Raw genomic sequence first — 19,858 nt, 5'->3', positions numbered from 1 at the left:
ACCTGCTGTGGAACTCCATCCAGGACCCCAGGATCATGCCCCGGGCCTAAGGCAGACACTCAACTGAGCCACTCAGGCTCCCCTCCTATCTGATTTTCACAATGAGAGATAGCAAGGGAAGGTAGTATTATCTTTATTTATGATTACTTCACCTGAGTTTAAAGGAATATCTCGTATTCCCAAAGCAATTCAAATAAATTTCTGAGTCATTGTAATTGTCACGCTGACAGCCTATCTAGAGAGGTTGAAGGTCCCAGAAGCAGGGACCACCTCCTATACATTTTGTATCCCTTTCTCCATAGTGCAGAGTACATTGCTATGGTCATAGAAAGTTCTGTTGGACGATGCTGCTCTAGAGGCAGGCAGAGGCTAGTTGGTGATGACCTAACATAATACCCTACTTCAGAGCCAGAGGTAGAACTTAATAATTTTTGAATGAGTAAATGAATGAACACCATAATGGAACTGTTTTCCTAATATAGACTAAGCTAATTACAGTGATCAGTCATAGGTTGAATTAGAGCTTTCCAGGATAGCTGACTCCATTTTTCAAAATGAATCATCAGAAAGAGCAAAACAACTCATTTCTTAAGATGTCAAAATGCAATTTTAAATGTCATGCTAAGTAATGGCAAGATGCTGGAGTGGCCTAGTCAGTGATTACTGCTATTTAACAGTAATTTAAAAACAAGGCAAGAGCAAAGTTTATATCAATATGGCATCTAAATAGTCAAAACCAACCCTAGGTAGATAATGAATTAATCCGTATTTATTAATAATGTATTTCATTTATTTTGTACCATTTTTCACGAAGTTTAAAGTGAGTCATGGTTATTATTTTAGTTAATATATCATCCATCTACACCAGAAGACTGGCATTGCCTTTTCAAAAAATGACAGAGAAATGAAAAAAGAAATAAGATTTTTATTTACCATGATGCCCAGTGGGCATGATATCTTGAGTCCCCTTTTCTTGCCCTGTGATTGTTTCCCCCATATTTTTGGGGACACTTGAATAAAAAAAGAATAGTAGAACAGATGCCTGAAAGACTTAGTTTATTGCACGAAACTTCCCAGGAAGTACAGCTTATCTTAAATTGTTCTATGCCTTAAGCAGCCTCTTAGAGGAGAAGTGCCTTTTAGCAATTCAGCAAATTGGTATTTTGTGGAAACACACCAAATGCTGTGGCCCATTTAACCTTGTATGTTCCTTTCTTTAACCAATCTCATCTATACAAAAGCCTGTCCTTAACTAAGATTGATCTAATACAGTTTGAGGGAGGCGCATTATCTCCAGGGTAAAGCAACCCATTTATTTACTTATAGAATGTCTGCAAGTGCCAGATATGTGCCAGGAACACAATGGTGAATGGCACACAGTTCCTGTTCTCAAGGGGCTCCTGATCTCCTGGGAACTCAGGCAAGTAGATTGGTAATTACCACAGATGGTGACCAGAGCTATAATGGGGGTAAGCAGAGGCTTCTTAGGAAGCCATATTGTTCAACTTGGGGCATAAGAAAAGGTTTTCTGAGAAAAGTAGGAATAAATCATGTCATGAAGCCTAGGTAATGGTTAGTCTGGAGATGAGAGAGGCAAGGGAGTGCAAGAAAGAGAGCATGTCTCTAGTGAAGAACCACAGGAAGTTATAGTGTCATGAAAGCACAGATTCTAGGGGCCACAGTGGGTGGAATGGTGGAATGAGGCTCTGGAGCTGTGCTGTCCAATATGGTAGCCAATAGCCACATGTGGCTATTTAAATTTAATTTTAAGTTAATTAGAAGTAAATAAAAATAGAAATGCAGACCCTCAATTTCACTAGCCCTATTTAAAGAGCTCAGTAGGCACTTGTGGCTATTGTGTTGCATAGTGCAGCTCTACAATATCTTCCTCATCACACAAGTTCCATCCAATGGTGCTTCTCTAGAGGCAGGCAACGGCCAGCCAGCAGTGAGCTTTGAATGACATGCCAAGGTACTTGGACCTTATTCTCAGGGCAATAAGATGCCACTGAAGTCTTTTATAGAGGAGAGTAGAATGATGATTCTCTAGGGCATGAGAGGAATCAGAAGCAAGACCAAGAGTCAGAGAGGCCAGTGCAGAGAGCCTTTCATTCATTAGAGAAAGAGATGATGAAGGCCTAGAACAAGGTAGCATAGTAGAGAAGTGTATGGATTCCAGAATTAAGAGAGATAATCAAGATTTACAGTTTGGATGTGGAGTGAAAGTTGATCCCTGTTTGGCAGCCAGTGAATGATGGCACCATTAGGGTAGACAGGGAACAAGGGAGAGGAAGGAATAGATCTGGAGATGATAAATGATAAATTCAATTTTGCTCTTGAATTTGAAGTCAACGGTGAAGCATCCAAGTAAGCTTGCAGAAGACATTTGGATAGTCAGATCTGAAGCTTGAGGGATCTCTTGCCTGGAGATAAAGATTTTTAAGCCATCACCACGTGGATGACATTTGAAGCAATGGGAGTAGATGAAATCCCGTAGGGAGAGAGTGTGGAATGAGATGCTAAGAAGGCCAAGGACTGAAGGCTGATGGGAATGAGACCAGCCGTGGAAGAGGAGCGCAGAGAAGCGGTCAGAGAGGCAGGAAGAGAACCGGGAAATTGTATGGGAGCCAGGTAAAGAGGATATTTTGGGAAAGAGGAGTGGTCATCATGTCAAATGCTGTAGAGATGTCTTCTCCGTAACTCCAGTGCCATTTATTTTTTTTAAAGATTTTATTTATTTATTCATGAGAGACACAAAGAGAGATAGAGAGAGAGAGAGAGGGAGGGAGAGAGAGAGGCAGAGACAACAGGCAGAGGGAGAAGCAGGCTCCATGCAGCGAGCCTGATGTGGTCTCGATCCCAGGTCTCCAGGATCACACCCTGGGCTGCAGGCGGCGCTAAACCGCTGAGCCACCCGGGCTGCCCTCCAGTGCCATTTTTAAATGTCTACCTTATATTAGAGATATTTGTAAATGCTATTATGCTCTGCACTACTCTAAGCACACTGGAAGCATAAATGGAGTCTTCTGTATCTTCATGCCTTTGTTTTTCCTAGTGTAAGTCTTGCCTATAGAAGATGCTCTTTTTGGGACACCTGAGTGGCTTAGTGGTTGGGCGCCTGCCTTTGGCTCAGAGCATGATCCCAGATTCCTGGGTTTGAGTCCCACATCGGGCTCCTTGCGTGGAGCCTGCTTCTCCCTCTGTCTGTGTCTCTGCCCCTCTCTCTCTCTGTTGTCTCTCATGAATAAATTAATTAAAAAAAAGAAGATGCTCTTTTGATAGCTGTTTAATTACTTTCCAGCCTCCAAACTTAAGGCTCTTAAAGTATATATAAGTCCAAGGCTCTTGGACTTAAATATATATAAAGTGTGTATCCTTTTCATGTATTTTTTTCTTCCACAACTTTCTCTAATTGAATGAAAACATCTCAGCTCCCGGTGAGGGTCAGGTCATGATAAACCCATAATTAGTAGAATCTCATGTTTTCAGGAAATTTTGCAAATTTGTGTGTGTGTGTGAGAGAGAAAGAGAGAGAGAGAGAGAGAGAGAGAGAAAATTCCCTCTAAAACATAAGAAATAGAACAAAGATGAATACGTTTTAATAAAAAAATTTATTATGATTATTTACACCAGTTCCTTGATAAGCATATAAATGTAAACTTTTATCATTGGCATTATTTCACATATGACTTATCCAAATTCAGAGTTAATACTGTCATTTGAGCGTACAGGTAGTGAGAAAATTTTATTATATTCACAGAATATACATACACGTGCATTCAAAATGTGTCCCTTGTTAAGCCAGTGGTATGGACACGGTCCCATTGGCCCTGCTTCTGCTCCGTAGGTGTACACTGGAATCAGTGATGTCCTCCACATGCTCCTCACTCTTTTTTTCCTTTAGGCTATTGATGAATCTCAGGGTAATTTCATCCCATTCTTCAGGCAATAGCATCAGCAGAAACCCAATGCAGATGATGATGGTAGCAGCCAGGCGGACCACATTGAATATCACCTCCTGCTTCAGAAGATCCACAGCTAGGGAAGAAAAATCAAGTCTGTCACAGGCTATGACTGTTTCTAAGAGAAGCTTATATAAGCTTATATATGTTTATATATATTTAAGTCCAAAGCACTGGCCAAAGTCAGTGCTACCTCTAGAGATTTCTAAAGTCAAGGTTGTCTTTCCTCTTTCCATATCATATCGTTCCCTTTGTCTGCTTTCTGCGCCTTCTCTCTAAATCAGAAGTATCCTTTATATCCTTCAACTCTCGTGTCATCTCATTTAATTACCTCTGCAGTTTCTTTCTTTTTCTTTTTTCTTAAGATTTTATTTCTTTATTCATGAGAGACATATAGAGAGGAAGAGACATAGGCAGAGGGAGAAGCAGACTCCCTGCGGGGATTCAGATACAGGACTCGATCCCAGGACCCTGAGATCACAACCTGAGCCAAAGGCAACCACTGAGCCACCCAGGTGCCCCCTGCAGTTTTATTTCTTGAAACTTTTCCTCTGCATCCCCTCACACTTCTCCAGTTTCACTGGGCTGCTGATGAATTTTCAAATGAGCCAGGCCTGTTAATGCCTGTGTCTTTGCACATGCTGTTCTTTTTAAACATTTTCAATCAAGGTGACATTCTTATAAATTAAAATGAACTTGTTTCAAGTGAATTTAGTGCACTCACTAATTTTTTTGTACATTCACAATGTTGTATGACCACCACTTCCATCTCGTTCCAAAACATCTCCATCACTTAAAATAAAAACCTCTTACCCCTGGGACACCTGGGTGGCTCAGCAATTGAGCGCACCTGCCTTTGGCCCAGGGCGTGATCCTCCGAGTCCCAGGATTAAGTCCCACATAGGGCTCCCTGCATGGAGCCTGTTTCTCTCTCTGCCTATGTCTCGACCTCTCTCTGTGTCTCTCACAAATAAATAAATAAAATCTTAAAAAAACAAAAAAAAAAACACAAAAAAAACAAAACAAAAACCTCTTACCCCTTAAGCGGTTACTCTCCAGCATTCCCTACCCTGACTTCCCAATTCCTGATTGGGAATCTGCTGTTTGTTTCCATGAATCAACCTATTCTGGAGATTTCCTATAAATGGAATCATACCACATGTGACATTTTGGGTGTGGCTTCTTTCATTTAGCATGACATTTTTGAGGTTCAACTGTGTGGTAGCATGAATCCATACTTCCTGACTTTTTATGGCTGAATGATAGCTCATTGTATCACAATTGTTTATCAATTCATCTGTTGATGGACATTTGGGTGTTTCCACTTCTGGGCCATTGTGAATAGTGCTGCAGTGAATATTCACACACGAGTATGTTTTCAAGTCCCTGTTTTCAAATTTTTTGCATATGTATCTAGTAGTGAAATTGTTGGTCATGCATATGTTGTTCTTTTTACATGGAATGCCCATTCCATCTCATATCCACACCACCCAGCTAATCCCTTCATTAGTTCTCTCTTTTGGCTTCTTGCCGGTAGCCACCCTGGATGCCCTTCCTGGATGCTCTCAGAGCATTCATTACATACCTCTATCAAAACAATTCTGTCTCTACATTTTAATTACTCAATTCCTTCTGTCTTCCTCTGTCTACTACACGATCCTGAGAGCAGAAACTGTGTGTCTTCTTCAGGACCTATTACCAGCATTAGCACAGTTTGTGGCATATCCTAAGTGCTCAGAAATGATGCGTTGAATGAATGGATCCCTGGGTGAATGAACAAACTTCTTTGACAACTCTATTCCCCTTGGATATATCTTTTCTCTGGATATCTTATGATCCTAGGAGTCTGTCTCACACAATTTGTCATTTACTAATAAATTATACTGTGGAGTTATAAGTTATCTCATATATGTTGGTCTTGTTTTCCAAATTCAGTGAAAAGTTTCTTATGGGAACCATAATATCCTTTTTTCCCTGTTTATTTTACAGTTTTGCATACAATAAGTGTTCAATGAACACTTGCTGATTGTCCTGGGGCAAGAAAAGATGGAACTTGGAAAAATGGAATTTTACAGTTAGAAGGACTGTCCAGTCTGCTAAATCACTCCCTTTCATTACTTGTTCTATTGACAGGTTTCACTACAAAGATTATCCTGGAAAAATAGCTTCTCTTCTTGTCCCTGAAGTGAGTCAAATTGCTTTTTCCTGTATCTATTCCAGAGGGCCATCTGCTCTGCCCCCAGGAGAAGCTTCTGCAGCTCCCCATGGATAGTCTGATGGGAGCCAACACCCTGCACATTTCCTACACTTTCATTAGTGACGTTTACTTGCAAGTCCTAGGCTGGGAGGCCTTTTGTTTCTGTAGGACTTCCTCTAAAAATACCACAAAATTAGGTTGTCAGGGAGATTACATGAAACCCAAATGATACATTTGGTATTTAATTCTAAAAGCACGACCGAGTAAAAACAGTGTTTATAGCTGCAAATTTTAAATCTGCTGCATAGCTATTCTGTTGTCTGCCACCTTCATGATATTTAAAAACATCTTCCCAGGCAAGGGACATAATTCACAATTGTTCGAAGACACAACTCACAGTGTAAAACGAACACAAGCAGGACACTGATGGCACACATGTCAAATCACGCCAGTACCTGCATTTCCAGGAACGCTGAGCACTGTCCCGATGGAGATTAGGATTGGGTATGTCAGCACCACGCCGACATTCACCAGGATGTTGAAGGCTGTAAAATAAAGGAGGATACAGAGGATGAAGGGGAATTGATATGCTGGGCTCCTTCCTTCTTAACATAATACAACCAGTGTTTTTCCTAAACGTGCCTTCTATACTCTCTGCACCTTTGGTCAATTAATTCTCTAATTTGGGAGCTGGATGCAGGAGTTTCTCCACGGAAGTAGTCTATTCTTTTTTCTCCTCTGTCACCTTGGCTGCTTGATCTCTTGCCAATTGGCTGGCAAAGGGGTCTGTAGAGCAAATGTAAAGCAATGAAACAATCAATTCACTACACTGCTTATTAGCACTATAAAGGTAGGTTGGGGCCAGCCAGAGAGTTTGAGAGCAGAGGGCTGGTTTAAGTTTGGGCTTTCTGCCTTAGCTACTTTGCTATATAACGCCACATTCCTGGGTCACTGAAAGGCTCTGGTGTCACTGCCTAAAGGAAGATCTATCTGAGAATGGCCTCTGCTGTTTTATTTCCTCTCTCTTGTGATGAGCATCAATGCAGGCAAACAAGAGTGTGTTCAATGTCATGTACTGACCCCCACAGAGCTTTTCCATATCCTGATTTGTGCACAGATTACCCAAGGGCAGGTCCACAGAACCAAAGGAAGGTATAGCTAGATATCTTTAAATTAGTATCTTTGGATCTTTTGAATAAAATATAAGATAATCATCTACCCCCTACAAAAATGATCAAAAATATATGTTTCAAAAGAAAAGCAATTATAAAATACCTAGCATTATTTTATTTTATTTTTAAAATTGAAAAAAAATTTTTTTAAAGTAGGCTCCACGCTGGGAATCTGGGTTATGATTGTTCCCAGCTAGATTGGTTTCAGCCAGGAAATTATCTAGGCACTTTTAATTAGGGGTTTGGGTCTTATGAGATCAAAACCTGAGTTGAGATCAAGAGTCTGATGCTTAACCCACTGAGCCACCCAGTCACCCCTACATAGCATTATTTTAATGGATTTCAATCCAGTATTTGTTTAAGGGGTGAGAGAGATGAATATCAACAATTATGAATGGTTCTCAATTCAAAGAAATCTTTATGTTAAAGACTCAACCACGTTGCTTATAGTCTATAGAGCCAAAGATGGTTCTAGAGCCATTCCATTCAGGACAGTGTTTATTCTTCCATTGCTATCTATAATTCTTGCTTTAATTAAGCCCATTAACTTAGTTATCTGAAGTTACTTGTACTTGGTAGTTAGAGACAATGGGTTTGACTTTCATAAAACTTGGGCTCCTGCATAATTATTATACAATAGTAGTGGCAATCAAGGCAAAGGACCTTCTTAAATTAATAACTACTCCTCCTTCGTGGCAGGGCCCCAATGGGACTAACTATTCCAGTATCTCAACTCTCTCCTCAGACCTAGGGAGTCAAATATGGCCAACTGTAGCAAGTCAGGAATTTATGAAATTCTACACAGGCTCTGCTGAACTCCTGAAATTCTACACAGGCTCTACTGAACTCCTGCTATTTTATTGGCTGAACTGGATTTTTCAGCAGATTGAAAGTGTTGGTATTTGGGTGAGAAGTGAGCCCTTCTCACTCAGCAAGAAACAGGTGGCTTCACCAAAATATGTTGTCTGTTTTTAATTAGCTCTTTCGGTAGAGCACTTACTCACTTTTCTGACAACCTAAGGGCAAGAATATATAATTCAACATGTTATCTGTGGCAGGGGGCTCAGCCTAAGCTCAAGTGGGACTCAGGCATGTTAGGTGAACAGTCCAGGCCAACCTGCAAGAAGAAATGAAGCCAGGTGAGCCTGAGCAAATAAAGGCTGGAGTTACAGACAATGTGGGTGGGCCAGAAGACCACCTGCTGTTTTTCCAGCCCAGCTCTAGCCTGATCATATCTGGTTACTACAGAGAAGAGAGGGATGGAAGTAAAAACTTAAGAACAGAAGCAGTGAAGATTGTAACACCCTGGGATGTGTAACGTAGTCAGGAGAGAGGCTGTCTTGTCATTTTTTCACAGAGAAGCTTTGGCACCTTGAGGACTGCTGTGCACTTGGGTATGGGTGGGGCAGAGCAGCTCTAGAACCAGGAGGCACTAAACCCAGTGGAGGATGGAGAGCCTACTGCTCGGTGGAGAACTAGCATCCCACTAGCCTGGGTGACACTCAGCCAGATTGGGACTTGTGTAGGACCATGTGTTAAGACATGCCAAGGGATATATGTTGGTGAAGGGCTACTTTGTAGCAAGCTGGAGATCATGTGTACACAGCTGGTGCCAAGAGTCAGTGAAATTTAGGTTATGACTGCTTCCAGCTAGATTGTTTTTGGCCAGGAAATTATCTAGGCACTTTTAATTAGGATGTTTGGATCTTATGGAAACATTACTATTAATTTCCACTCAATTTAGCAAAGGTTATGAAAGGTCATAACTACATATTTTTGGACTTCAACAGTAGAGATCAAAGGGCCAACGATTAACGTTTGATCCTTCTCTTGTCTAAGACCTCCGCTCAGGGGCCTGGGCCAAAGTAGAAAGAAGATGACTCAGTGCCTATGTGGGAATAAAAACCAGGCCATGTTTTTCTTCCAGGAACTGGAACTGCAATGCTGCTTCAGATTATGTCACTTTGATAAAGAAGGTCAGCTGAGGGTCGGTAGATGTCCTGCAGGTCAAGTGTGGTGGGTGAATGGAGACCAGGACAGAGGAGCAGAATGAAAAGTGCATTTGCTCTGAGTAAAGGGACACGGAGTCATTAGTTGTTGCTGTTGTTCACCCGCTTGGGGAGGTAAGAGCAGGCTTGTTATTTTTCGGGTTCCTTTTACATTGAGTGTAGCAAAACCTGTTGTTCAGGTGAAGCAGATGAAGCAGACCGCCCTGAGTTTGGGGAGTTTGAAGAGAGAACATTACAAAGACTCCAGGTGATTTTTTTCCTGGTCTTTGACTAGGCATAGCCTACTTAGCAGGGCAACCAAATCTGGGTCTGACTTCTCTTGTTTTCTGAAGGCTTCCTGTCTCAAATTTATTCTCCATACACAGTCAGAGTGGGCTGACAAAAATGAAGACTTGAGCCTGTCACCTCTGCTGAAAGATTTTTAAGTGAATTTTAAATTCAATCCCCTTAACAGGTTTCCAGGCCCTTCATGACCTGTTTCTTTCCAGAATGTCCTCTCCCCCCTTCCTCCTTACTCCTCCTACACGTGGTACTCCAGCCATTTTGATCCACTTTGAGTTACTTAAATGCACCATATCCCCTCTCCCTCTGCCTGATGCACTGTGCTATGCCTGGAACACAGTGATATCATTACAGTACATCATGAAGAATGGACAGGCTGCTTGACAAGTGGTGATCAGAATGGCTTGGGCCTCCACCTCACACCCTAACCCCTCGGAGATATACCAATTGAACAGCTCTGATCTAATCAAGAAATAGCCTGCAAAGAACCTTCTAACCATTAATCAACCTTAGGTAACTTTGGGAAATGGAGGACAAAGGTTCCCAAGGGAATAATCCCACTATGATCATTTATCCAAGAAAAGGTAGAATGACATAGGGAATGGAAGGCAAAACCCAGAGCCACTTACCCAGCCACAGCCCGGCCATCCCACAGAGATAGCCCCACGGCAGAGCCGCAAATGAGGACCAGTGCTCCACCTTGGTGAAATACAGGATGACTGGGGTGAAAGAGATGAAGATCAAATTGAAGAAACCCAACGTGGAGACAAAATGTGCTGCTTCACCGAAGTTGGCACTTCCAAGAAACATCTTAAACAAAACCTAGATTGGGAAAGAAACTCCTTAGCCACACAGTTTGAGACTTTGCTAGAGTGGAAAGGCAAGTTCTACATAGTCATACAGTGAACTGACCATGCCAGAGTTTATCCTCTATTTCTTTTTACCCCACCATCTCCATGGCACCAAGTGGGCCATTGAGATAAGGAATTAAAATGCTCTGTAGTCTTCAGATGAAAAAGCAAATGCCCTACAAAGAGTTCCTTATGACATTGGAAACTGCTACAGGCACTTTGCACTGTGTTAAACACCACTATCGGGAATGAGTCTAAGGTTAATGATAAATAAGAGTGCAGACAAACCCAGGACAATCTAGGATTGAGATGCCATCAATTCTTCTCCTCAAGCATGGAATTCATTTTACCCGTATTCTGACAGATACCAAAAACTTAGACAGAGACTGTCATTATGCTGTTGAGAGAAGTAATAATGATGCCTGGGATTTATAAGCACTTTTCTCTCTGAGCTTAAAATATTTTCACAATTACTGTGTTTATTCACCAGATTAAAACAAATTTTTCTTTCTGGATATAAATCTGTGTACAGAGGAAGACAGCCAGGAGATGTGAATGGCCAACATAAAGACACATTGGGCTGAGGAGGAGCCAGGTCTCTACTCCCTACTTCTTGGCTTCATAACCCTTCTGTTTCCCATATTAATCCTCAAACAATGTAGAATGGAGCAGATCTTTCTGACAGTGTACATTTGATTTTATGCATGTCTGTAAATATTACTGCTCCCAGAATGAATCCATCTGTATCATGGTCAGGAGAATTCTCTCTATAAGATAGCCATCCCTGTCACATAGCAACCAGGTATTGCTTTTAATTTTGACAGACCTTATTATTTTTTCTCTTGAGAGACTTAATCAAGAGAACTTGACCATGTGCTGTTCTTTGGTCACATCAGACACCTCAGTGAGTCTCAGCTGGGGGCCAGTTAGACACTAATGGCAATTGAGTGAAAACTTGTCACAGATTCAGTGGGCCAAGAAATGGCAATATGGAAATAGACTTGGTGTCCTCGGAGCCACAATGTTGGTGAATAATCAGAACAGGCATCCAGGAGGGAAGCAAAGGGCGCTTTCTGCTTTTCACAGAGAATTTTCTCATTGAAACACCAAGAGAGGTGAAAGTGGAACAGGGCCTTAGCTATATACTGAAAGCTAGCTCTGAGAAGTGGAGCTTTGGGGATAACCTTTTAGATCTGCTCTCTCAGTCCTCGCTTCTGAAGTCAGGGGCAATGACTGAATGGATTTTCCACTGATGACAGGCGCTCCAGAGGAGAAAGAGTGTTAAGTACATAGTGCAACCCCAGAGTATCCATCAGAGAGGGAAGGAGGCCCTGCATTTCACTAATAACAGGAGTTCCTGGGGCTCAGGTTAAGACACAGCAGTCAGCTGGTGAGTGACAGCTTGTTTGTTATTTTTAACACCTCATTGGAGTTAAAATAATGACTGTAGGTCATTAAAGAACTTAAAGACAGGAGGGGTCTCAGCCCCTGCTGCAACTGGTTGATGTTCACAGAGGGGAAGAGGCATGGAGCATGGGCTTTGGAGGTGGCCAGTTGGAACTGAAATCTTTTTATCACTTCCTGGCAGTATGCCCTTGGGTAAGTTACTTAATCTTTTAAATCTGTTTCTTCATCTGGAAAATGGAGATAAGTGCCTGTGTCTCATAAAGTTGAGTTAACACAGGTGAAAATTTCCGGCAAGTGCCCAGCATGTAGCAAGTATTCAGTGAATGGTACTTGTTCCTACTTGAACCATCTTTTTTTTTTTTCTCTCTAGCCAAGACTTTCTTTGTCCTACCTTCCTTTATTACTTAAGTCTAAACTACGAATAACAGTTGACTACACTAAAAAAGGCACAACATACCTTATATAATGCTGATGTAGAGGCTGAGCCCACTGCAAATGCCACTCCTATGATTGAATCCGTGTGGAAATTATCTGCGTATGCCATCATGACGATGCCAGTAATGGCCATGATTGCGGCAACTATCTGTCGAATACAATGCAAAGAAATTTTTTAAAAAATGATGCCTCCATATCTCAGGGCAAGTAATCGAAGACTTCATGAGAGTTGCTAAATGCTTCCTCAAACCCAATTACCTCTTGTACATCACTATTTCAATGTAGGAAGGGTCAGTATTAACAAGATATCAGTATGCTCATGAGACATCCAGGCAGAGAATATAAAAGCTGCTCACATTCTAATTAAGGTCTAGTAATTTCAGTTTAATCTTTTAGCTCAACTTCTTAGGGATTAATACCCATGTTGGTGAAATAAATTTAATAGAAAATCACTCCAGAGCATTTTCATTTATACTGTATTCTTTTTCTTCAAACAATCCAGCATATATTTCAATCAGCTCCTCAGATCATCAATGCATGATTTTGAAAACTGACACATAACCAGGACTTGATTAGGGAAACATAATATTGATGCAGCTAAGAGGCAAAATTTAGGCCAAGGGGGAAAAAAAGGAAAGCAAATAATCTGTCATAGTGATTTATAAGGAATGAGCTGAGTTTGCATTGGCACTTGGAATGTCAAATGGAGGTCAGTTCATCCTTTTGTTTACGTGCAAATTAACCACAAAGGAGAACTTTATCCCCTTATTCTAGAGCATTTACTGCATAAAGTGAAATATTCATAATTTGATTAAAATCATAATGGTTTGCTATAAATTGATATGATCCTTGATATATTCAAAAGAGGGGTCCATTCCCTTAGTGAAATGCTGATTTGCATCTGTTTTTCAAATTATCTTGAACTGATTCTCCTGGAAAACATTTTGAAGCTGTAGTAAACAGTAAAATGAGGGCCCTGGAACAGGGAACAGTGAGTCATTTCTTGAGAAATAGTCTCACTGACTTTTAAACCAAGATGCAACTTTGCAAGAAGTGTAAAGGTACCTGGTGGTTAATTTTGTTAAGGTTCAGTTCTGAGTATTCCTGAGTAAATCAATTCCTCCATAGATAGCTTTTCCACATATGTGACGTTTTTTTTGGTCCCTCCGAATATTATTAATGAATTATTTATAAATTATTTATAAATATTTATATTACAACGAAACGTAGCTCTTCAACATATAACTGTAGGTTTGTTCAGACCAGCGCAGAGTATGATGGCGATGACACATATAATTTAGATGCTGCTAAAGCAATTCTTTTGTTAGTGACCACCAAAAGCAAGTGCACTGTTGGTTTCAGACCTCGCTCCCTACTAAAGTATCTTTTATGAAAATCAGCAGGAGTACTTGAGAACAGACGCTGACATGTCAGCAGTGAAAAACTGTCTTCATAAAGGATTTTTCCAAGAAGGCTGCTTGATGGGAGGCGTTTCTCTTACTGAGTGAATATCATATTCTCTAAAGCTCCCAGGCATGTGTTCTAGTTAGACTTTGCCTCTCACTAGAGGGAATAGAATCTAATACACACACCATGAGGTGTCAAGGAAATTTTCCAAACAAAAAGTAATAGACTCATAAATAAATATGGGGAGGGGGTTATGTAGACCTGGAAATTCTGTGAGGGCTATCATTTTGTTTGATTTGGGGATTTATAGTTCAGCCAGGGACTTGCAATGATCCTTTGGGCAGTCTGATTTCAGAGAAATAAAAAGGTACATTAGGTACTGGCATTTTCTGATTTGTTTTCATGTTTAAATAATGCTCATGGGTCAAAGTGTTCAGGTGCACAAGTAGATTTCCCTCATAAGACCAAGCTTGTAGGACAATAAATTTGAATCAATATTTGTTTTCTTTCAGGCAAGCATCAGTTGTGTTTTCTTGTTCAGATCAAGACAGGGTTAATAGAATACAGTATTAATCATAATGAACTTTAACATGATATACTGTTTCACATTTAAATTATTCTATAATACATAATATCTAGGTTTAGGCAATTGTGTGTAACATAGAATTCTGGGTTTAGGAGTTTATGAAAAGAAACAGCCTATACAAAACAAAAAAGAGCACAAACAAGAACACTGTCTGGAAAGAGATGAACATTTAATACTATTACTCCCAGGATATGGTTCTAGTTAGAAGCACTTCCTTTTCTGAGTCAGTAACAATATATATATGCATAATATGTCTATTATAAGGTTTCCCAAGATAGGAATTGGGTATGGACAAAGATTATAAATTTTATAGGAATTCAAAATTATAACTGTGATGAGCCTTTTAAAGATCTCCATTACATTTTATATTCAAGTGCTGTGGAAATATTAGCTGGACCACTTAAGTTGACATATCAATTATACCAGTGTCTCTTTCAATTGCCTTCATGGAGAGAAGCATTTTTCATATGGGGGCAGGGCAGACAATGTGGTTAGTTAAGTTCTAAAAGCATGAAAATCTGAATATTTGAGATATTAGAAAAATTCTTCTCTATGGTGTGAACAGTAATTTATAGGTTATATAGGTTTTCTGGAAGGAAAAGATAAGTTAAATTATTTTCCACATATTTAATTTAAATTTCACAACTATCTAATAGAACAAATTCTCTGTGGCTGTGTTTTGAGAAATTTTCAACATGTTTCTTATCTACGCAGCTGGAACTAAGGGAAGAGAGCTCAGCTAATGCAGGAAATGCCAAAAAATGTGGGGTGGAAAGCTCAGTGGAGTGGTCATTTGAATGATCCCAGAGTATTTCCCCTTGGTACCACTGCTTAACTGCAGAGTAAATACTTTTGAAATTTTCAAATAACAAATAGTCCAAGCACAGATCTGAGTCACAGGCATTTTCAGAATTAATCAGTTATCAAGGAAGGATTCATAGCCTGGTCTTTTGAACAAAAAACACAAAATGAGTCTTACTGGGCTCCGGATGCTGGAAATGTACCTACGGGAAGCCAGTGCCTTAACTCCTATGTCAGAAATGCTCATAGGTGCATATCCACATGGGAAAAAACCCCAAATATGCCTTTGAACACATCAGCATCCAGATGAGGGATGATTCTGCTGAAAATACACAATCTCATGGTGCCCACTGTTTGGCTTCAGAAACATGTGGCTCTCCTCATAACCTATTTCAGTTCCAGCCCCATCACCAATAAGTACTCACCACTACCATTACCTCAATCTGGTTTGAATGAGCATGTTTGCAACCGTAATGATCACAAAACTGCCAATGCCTCATTTTGAACTTTGGAAACCTCTCGGACTTCTCACATCATGGTGTGCCCACCTGGGAGGAGTACCTTGAAGATGAGAATTTATTTAGCTCATTTTCCCTGGTATACCTCTTAGGGGACATTTCCTTTGGAGCCAGTTTACCTTCCTCTGCAGGCTCAACCCCCCTCTGAGAGCCTCCTGTCAACTTTCAGGGCTATTCAGAGGGGGACCTTGAGGCTGTTTGAGTGTGTTCCTAAAGCCCAGAGATGGCTTTGGAGATAAACATTTGATAATCTCACTGTGCTATATACCACATGTGACTCTGCACAAAAGCTAGGTTTATACCACCTCTCAAAGAATTCATTTGTATGGTTAAAAGCTCGGGAAACATCTGGCTTTTGGCTGTTTTATTTTCTTGTATCGTCATTTCCTTTTTGTCTCAGGCCCTCAAAAATCACCAGAGTCTGGCCCTTCTCTTGATCTCTGTGATGGTTTACCAGCCCCTCATTATGTTTACTGTGCTTCCCATCGACAAGATGGTGCCCAGAATTGTTATTTGTGTAGCAATACCAGATCTTCTAGGGTTCTGAGTACTGAGGTTAACTGTTAATCACCTCTCTAGTTGCAACTGAAATGTCTTTTCGTAATTTGCCTTGGAGTTAACTGTGTTTCTAAAAGTGGGTGAGCACGGAGGAGCTTCTGTGGCTCACAATGGACCACCTCTAAATTCCATGTGTACAGCAGCCTCTAGAATGAAGGGCCTCAAAGCTACACTGCTGGCAGGGCTGTACTCAAGCTCAAGACCAAAGGTCCGGAGCTCAACGTGGGGTACGCATTAATAGCTTGGCTGATGAGAACTGCACTGATGATCATCCCTGTTTTCTTTTAGTTTATTTAAATAGAGTCCATTTTCAAGGAGCCAAAGCTATGCAGAATCCTTTAGCTTGTCCACATGCTACATTTAAGGTTCCATGAAGGTGAACCATCTGTTTTACTCAGATCCAGTGAAATTGGACAAGAGTTGAAGTGTGAGTAATGAAAGGGGTGGGCAGTGTATAGCTGTACAGATTGTGTGTGTGTGTGTGTGTATGTCTGCGCAGAGGGTGCCTGGGGACAGGTCAAACCCAAGTTGTGCAGAGCCCCAAACCAAGATTCCCATCCTCCACCCCCCCAACACACATCTATTTTTATATGAATATAATCCATCTGAAAACAATCTCCAAGGGAGACCAGGATGGAAAGGAGGGAAAGAATGGCCAGATGGAAAGACTAAAGGGTGTGCATGGAAGATAGAGCAGATCTATTGATGGCATTTTGTTAAGGGGTTATGGATTCCTTGCGGGTGTAAAACTGGAGAGCATTCCACCTCAGCTTTCTCTTCCTTGTATTCACAAATTTTGCTCCTGCTAAGAGGAGGATGAAAAGAATGAGTCCCACTACCCATCCTCTGCTGCCTCCTCCAGGAAGCATGAAGGTTCGGAAATAGAGGATTCTGTGGTGCACATGGATGCTCAGTTACGGCACAAATCAGTAACAGCTCAGCTCCAGGGTCCTGATTTAGCACACCCTGGAGCCCAATTTGAGTTCGGAGAAGCGCGTTAAACAGAGAAAGATTCCATTTAACTGACATACTCCAGTTGGGCTGTGGTGGATCTTGGAAAGTGTCCAAAAGAGCCACAGTTTAGATAGTTAACTGCATAGGGACCCAATTACAGCTAGAAAAATATGTGGGTGTCAAACCTAGGAGACAAAAATTCATTTCCTAAATCTGCTAAGGAAGTTTGGGGTTTGCTGAACCATTCACCACTCACCAATTTTATTCCTCTGTTCAAGGGAATTTAAAAATGAAAGAAAAAATTCAATTAGTAATATAAAAAATAAGAGAGGGACAAGATCTGAAAGAGTTTCAACTTCCTAGTCTGACATTTACTTTGCAGATCGGAGTGCAATCGATACCAGCGACAGAGAAGAAAACCCCCGGCCAGGGGCTCATTTTCTTTGAGGAGAACCTTTTTTTATTAAGTTAGTTTCTCTGGTTTTCATGAATTTAAGAACTCTAGCTAAACAAGAGACAGTATCTTGAAGATGGGAAAAGACCCTTCTTCCAAGCTGCAAGAGCTGGATTCTCACCACATTTGTGCAATTAAAAAAAAAAAGATCTTTTAAAAAAGTTTACTAATTTCCACGGGATGATCCTGTAAGCAACTACTCGTGAGTTTTTAACACACCAATGTTTACAGCAAATTGGCTGAAATGACTTTATGATAGAAAACTAAATGTACAACAAATCCCCTTTCCATCTGTCATTCAATCAATATTCTAAGAAAACAAAATATTAACAAGTTATTCATAAAACATAATTAGTTTTTCCATGAGCATTGCTACTTCTGGCAACTGGTGCTCAAGAGAAACACATATCACCGATATTACGATTTAAAGCATCCTTCACTGTCTGTGGTGTCATTTGGATGTGAAAAATAGAAGTAGGAAATGTGATCATCTTAAATGTGAGCCTTCTTCAGATCAAATGACAATTATCATCCAAAAACAATCTATCTGTAAACTGCTGAAGTCTTAGAGTGAGTGAAACATACAAATTTTAATCTGATGACTAAATGCAGTACTTTAAATACTAAAAAAGAAAAAGAGAGAGAGAAAAAAAGTAGTCCAAGTGTGTGTGTGGGGGGCAGCACAGGCTGTGCTTTGCTCACCTCTGGATGTAAGCAATGAAAGTGACATTCACATCATCAGTGCTGTTTGTCCTCTTTTAATTTCTCAAATGCCCCAATTAAACATGTTCTCAACATGTTTCAGGAAAAACAGAATTGCTGATACCGTCAAACGGCAAAATGCTGAATATGTCTTGGTTCTTAATATGTCTTGGTTCTTACATAGACATATGCCCCTGGACCGATTACGAGCGTCATTAAAATTACACCTTCACGTTCTCCTGGAACATGGCATTAAACCCCTCCTCTTGGTTTCCAGGGAGGAGTGAAGGATATCCTGTTATGTGAAAGGAAGACTGACTGCTACCGTGCTGGATGTTCATTTTTACCATTTTGCCATCTATGGTGTCTTAATTTATGTATATACTTATTAACAAGTATGTACAACTTGTTGGCTATATAACATTTGTTTTTTTCTATTGGGTCTTCTGACTTACAGATGCTGTCATAGTTTCCTGTGGCCCTTGTCACAGATTACCACACACCTGGTGACTGAGAACAAGAGAAATGCATTCTGTCACAGTTCTAGAGGCCAGAAGTTCAAAATCCAGCAGAGCCATGCTCCCAATGGTAGTTCTGAGAGAATACATTCCTTGACTCTTCCAGGTTCTGGTGGCTGCCTGGCTTTCCTGGGCTTGTGGCCCCAGTCACTCCAGTCTCTCTCTCTGTGGTCATGCTGCCTTTTCCTCTTCTGTGTGCCTCCCTTGTGTGTGTCTCTTGTAAGGATACCTGTTACTGGAATCGGGGCCACCTAAATCATCCAGGATGATCTCCTCTTTGCAAGATCCTTATGTTAATTATGTCTGCAACGACCATTTTTCCACATAAGATCACATTCACAGGGTCTGGGGATGAGGATGTGGACACCTTATTGGGGACCACCATTCAACCCACTAGTGATGCGAATTTTCAAATGGTGATGGTTTGTAGCCTCTAGGCAGATTTTTGAAATCTGTGATTTAAATAGAAGTTACACAGCTGAGTTTTGTTTTGTTTTGTTTTTAAGTCTCAAAGATTGAAACTCTTTTGGCGGGACATCTTGTATCAGTAAGTTCCCTGATTAAATGCATTCACTCACTCTAATGCAACTGGTTTTCTCACTGGTAAATCTAATAGTGAAGGTATTGATTCCGTTTTGGTATGCAGATGCCATTGAAAGGGCAGAAAAACCCTGAAATCTCTTCTTCCTTCTCTTCTGACAAGACCCTCCAAATTCTTTTTTTTTTTAATTTTTATTTATTTATGATAGTCACAGAGAGAGAGAGAGGCAGAGACACAGGCAGAGGGAGAAGCAGGCTCCACGCACCGGAAGCCCGACGTGGGATTCGATCCCGGGTCTCCAGGATCGCGCCCCGGGCCAAAGGCAGGCGCCAAACCGCTGCGCCACCCAGGGATCCCGACCCTCCAAATTCTTATGGATAATCCATGGTGCTGGCAAAGACCTCATCAACATGAATTTATTTCCTATATTCTCAAATATCTACAGAGTCCTATTTGGTAGATATTTGAGGACTCAAATAATCCCCTGCATTATTCTAGGTTCTA

General features: G+C 40.7%; 1 protein-coding gene across 1 annotated transcript in view; it reads right to left on the bottom strand.

The window, feature by feature from the left end:
- Positions 1 to 3,738: 3,738 nt before the first annotated feature.
- SLC35F4 (solute carrier family 35 member F4) overlaps positions 3,739 to 19,858 on the bottom strand; it is a 32,391-nt gene continuing 16,271 nt past the window's right edge. Inside the window, exons 5-8 of the mRNA XM_055303600.1 lie at positions 12,338 to 12,463; positions 10,252 to 10,444; positions 6,615 to 6,704; positions 3,739 to 4,038 (exon numbers count right to left, since the gene is read on the bottom strand). Of these exons, the coding sequence (XP_055159575.1) occupies positions 3,797 to 4,038; positions 6,615 to 6,704; positions 10,252 to 10,444; positions 12,338 to 12,463 (651 nt within the window). The 3' untranslated portion in view covers positions 3,739 to 3,796. The remainder of the gene's footprint in view (positions 4,039 to 6,614; positions 6,705 to 10,251; positions 10,445 to 12,337; positions 12,464 to 19,858) is intronic.

The sequence above is a fragment of the Nyctereutes procyonoides genome, unplaced genomic scaffold, assembly GCF_905146905.1.
Source record: "Nyctereutes procyonoides isolate TBG_1078 unplaced genomic scaffold, NYPRO_anot_genome, whole genome shotgun sequence".
NCBI lineage: Eukaryota > Metazoa > Chordata > Mammalia > Carnivora > Canidae > Nyctereutes > Nyctereutes procyonoides.
This window is presented reverse-complemented; position numbering and strand designations above follow the sequence as displayed.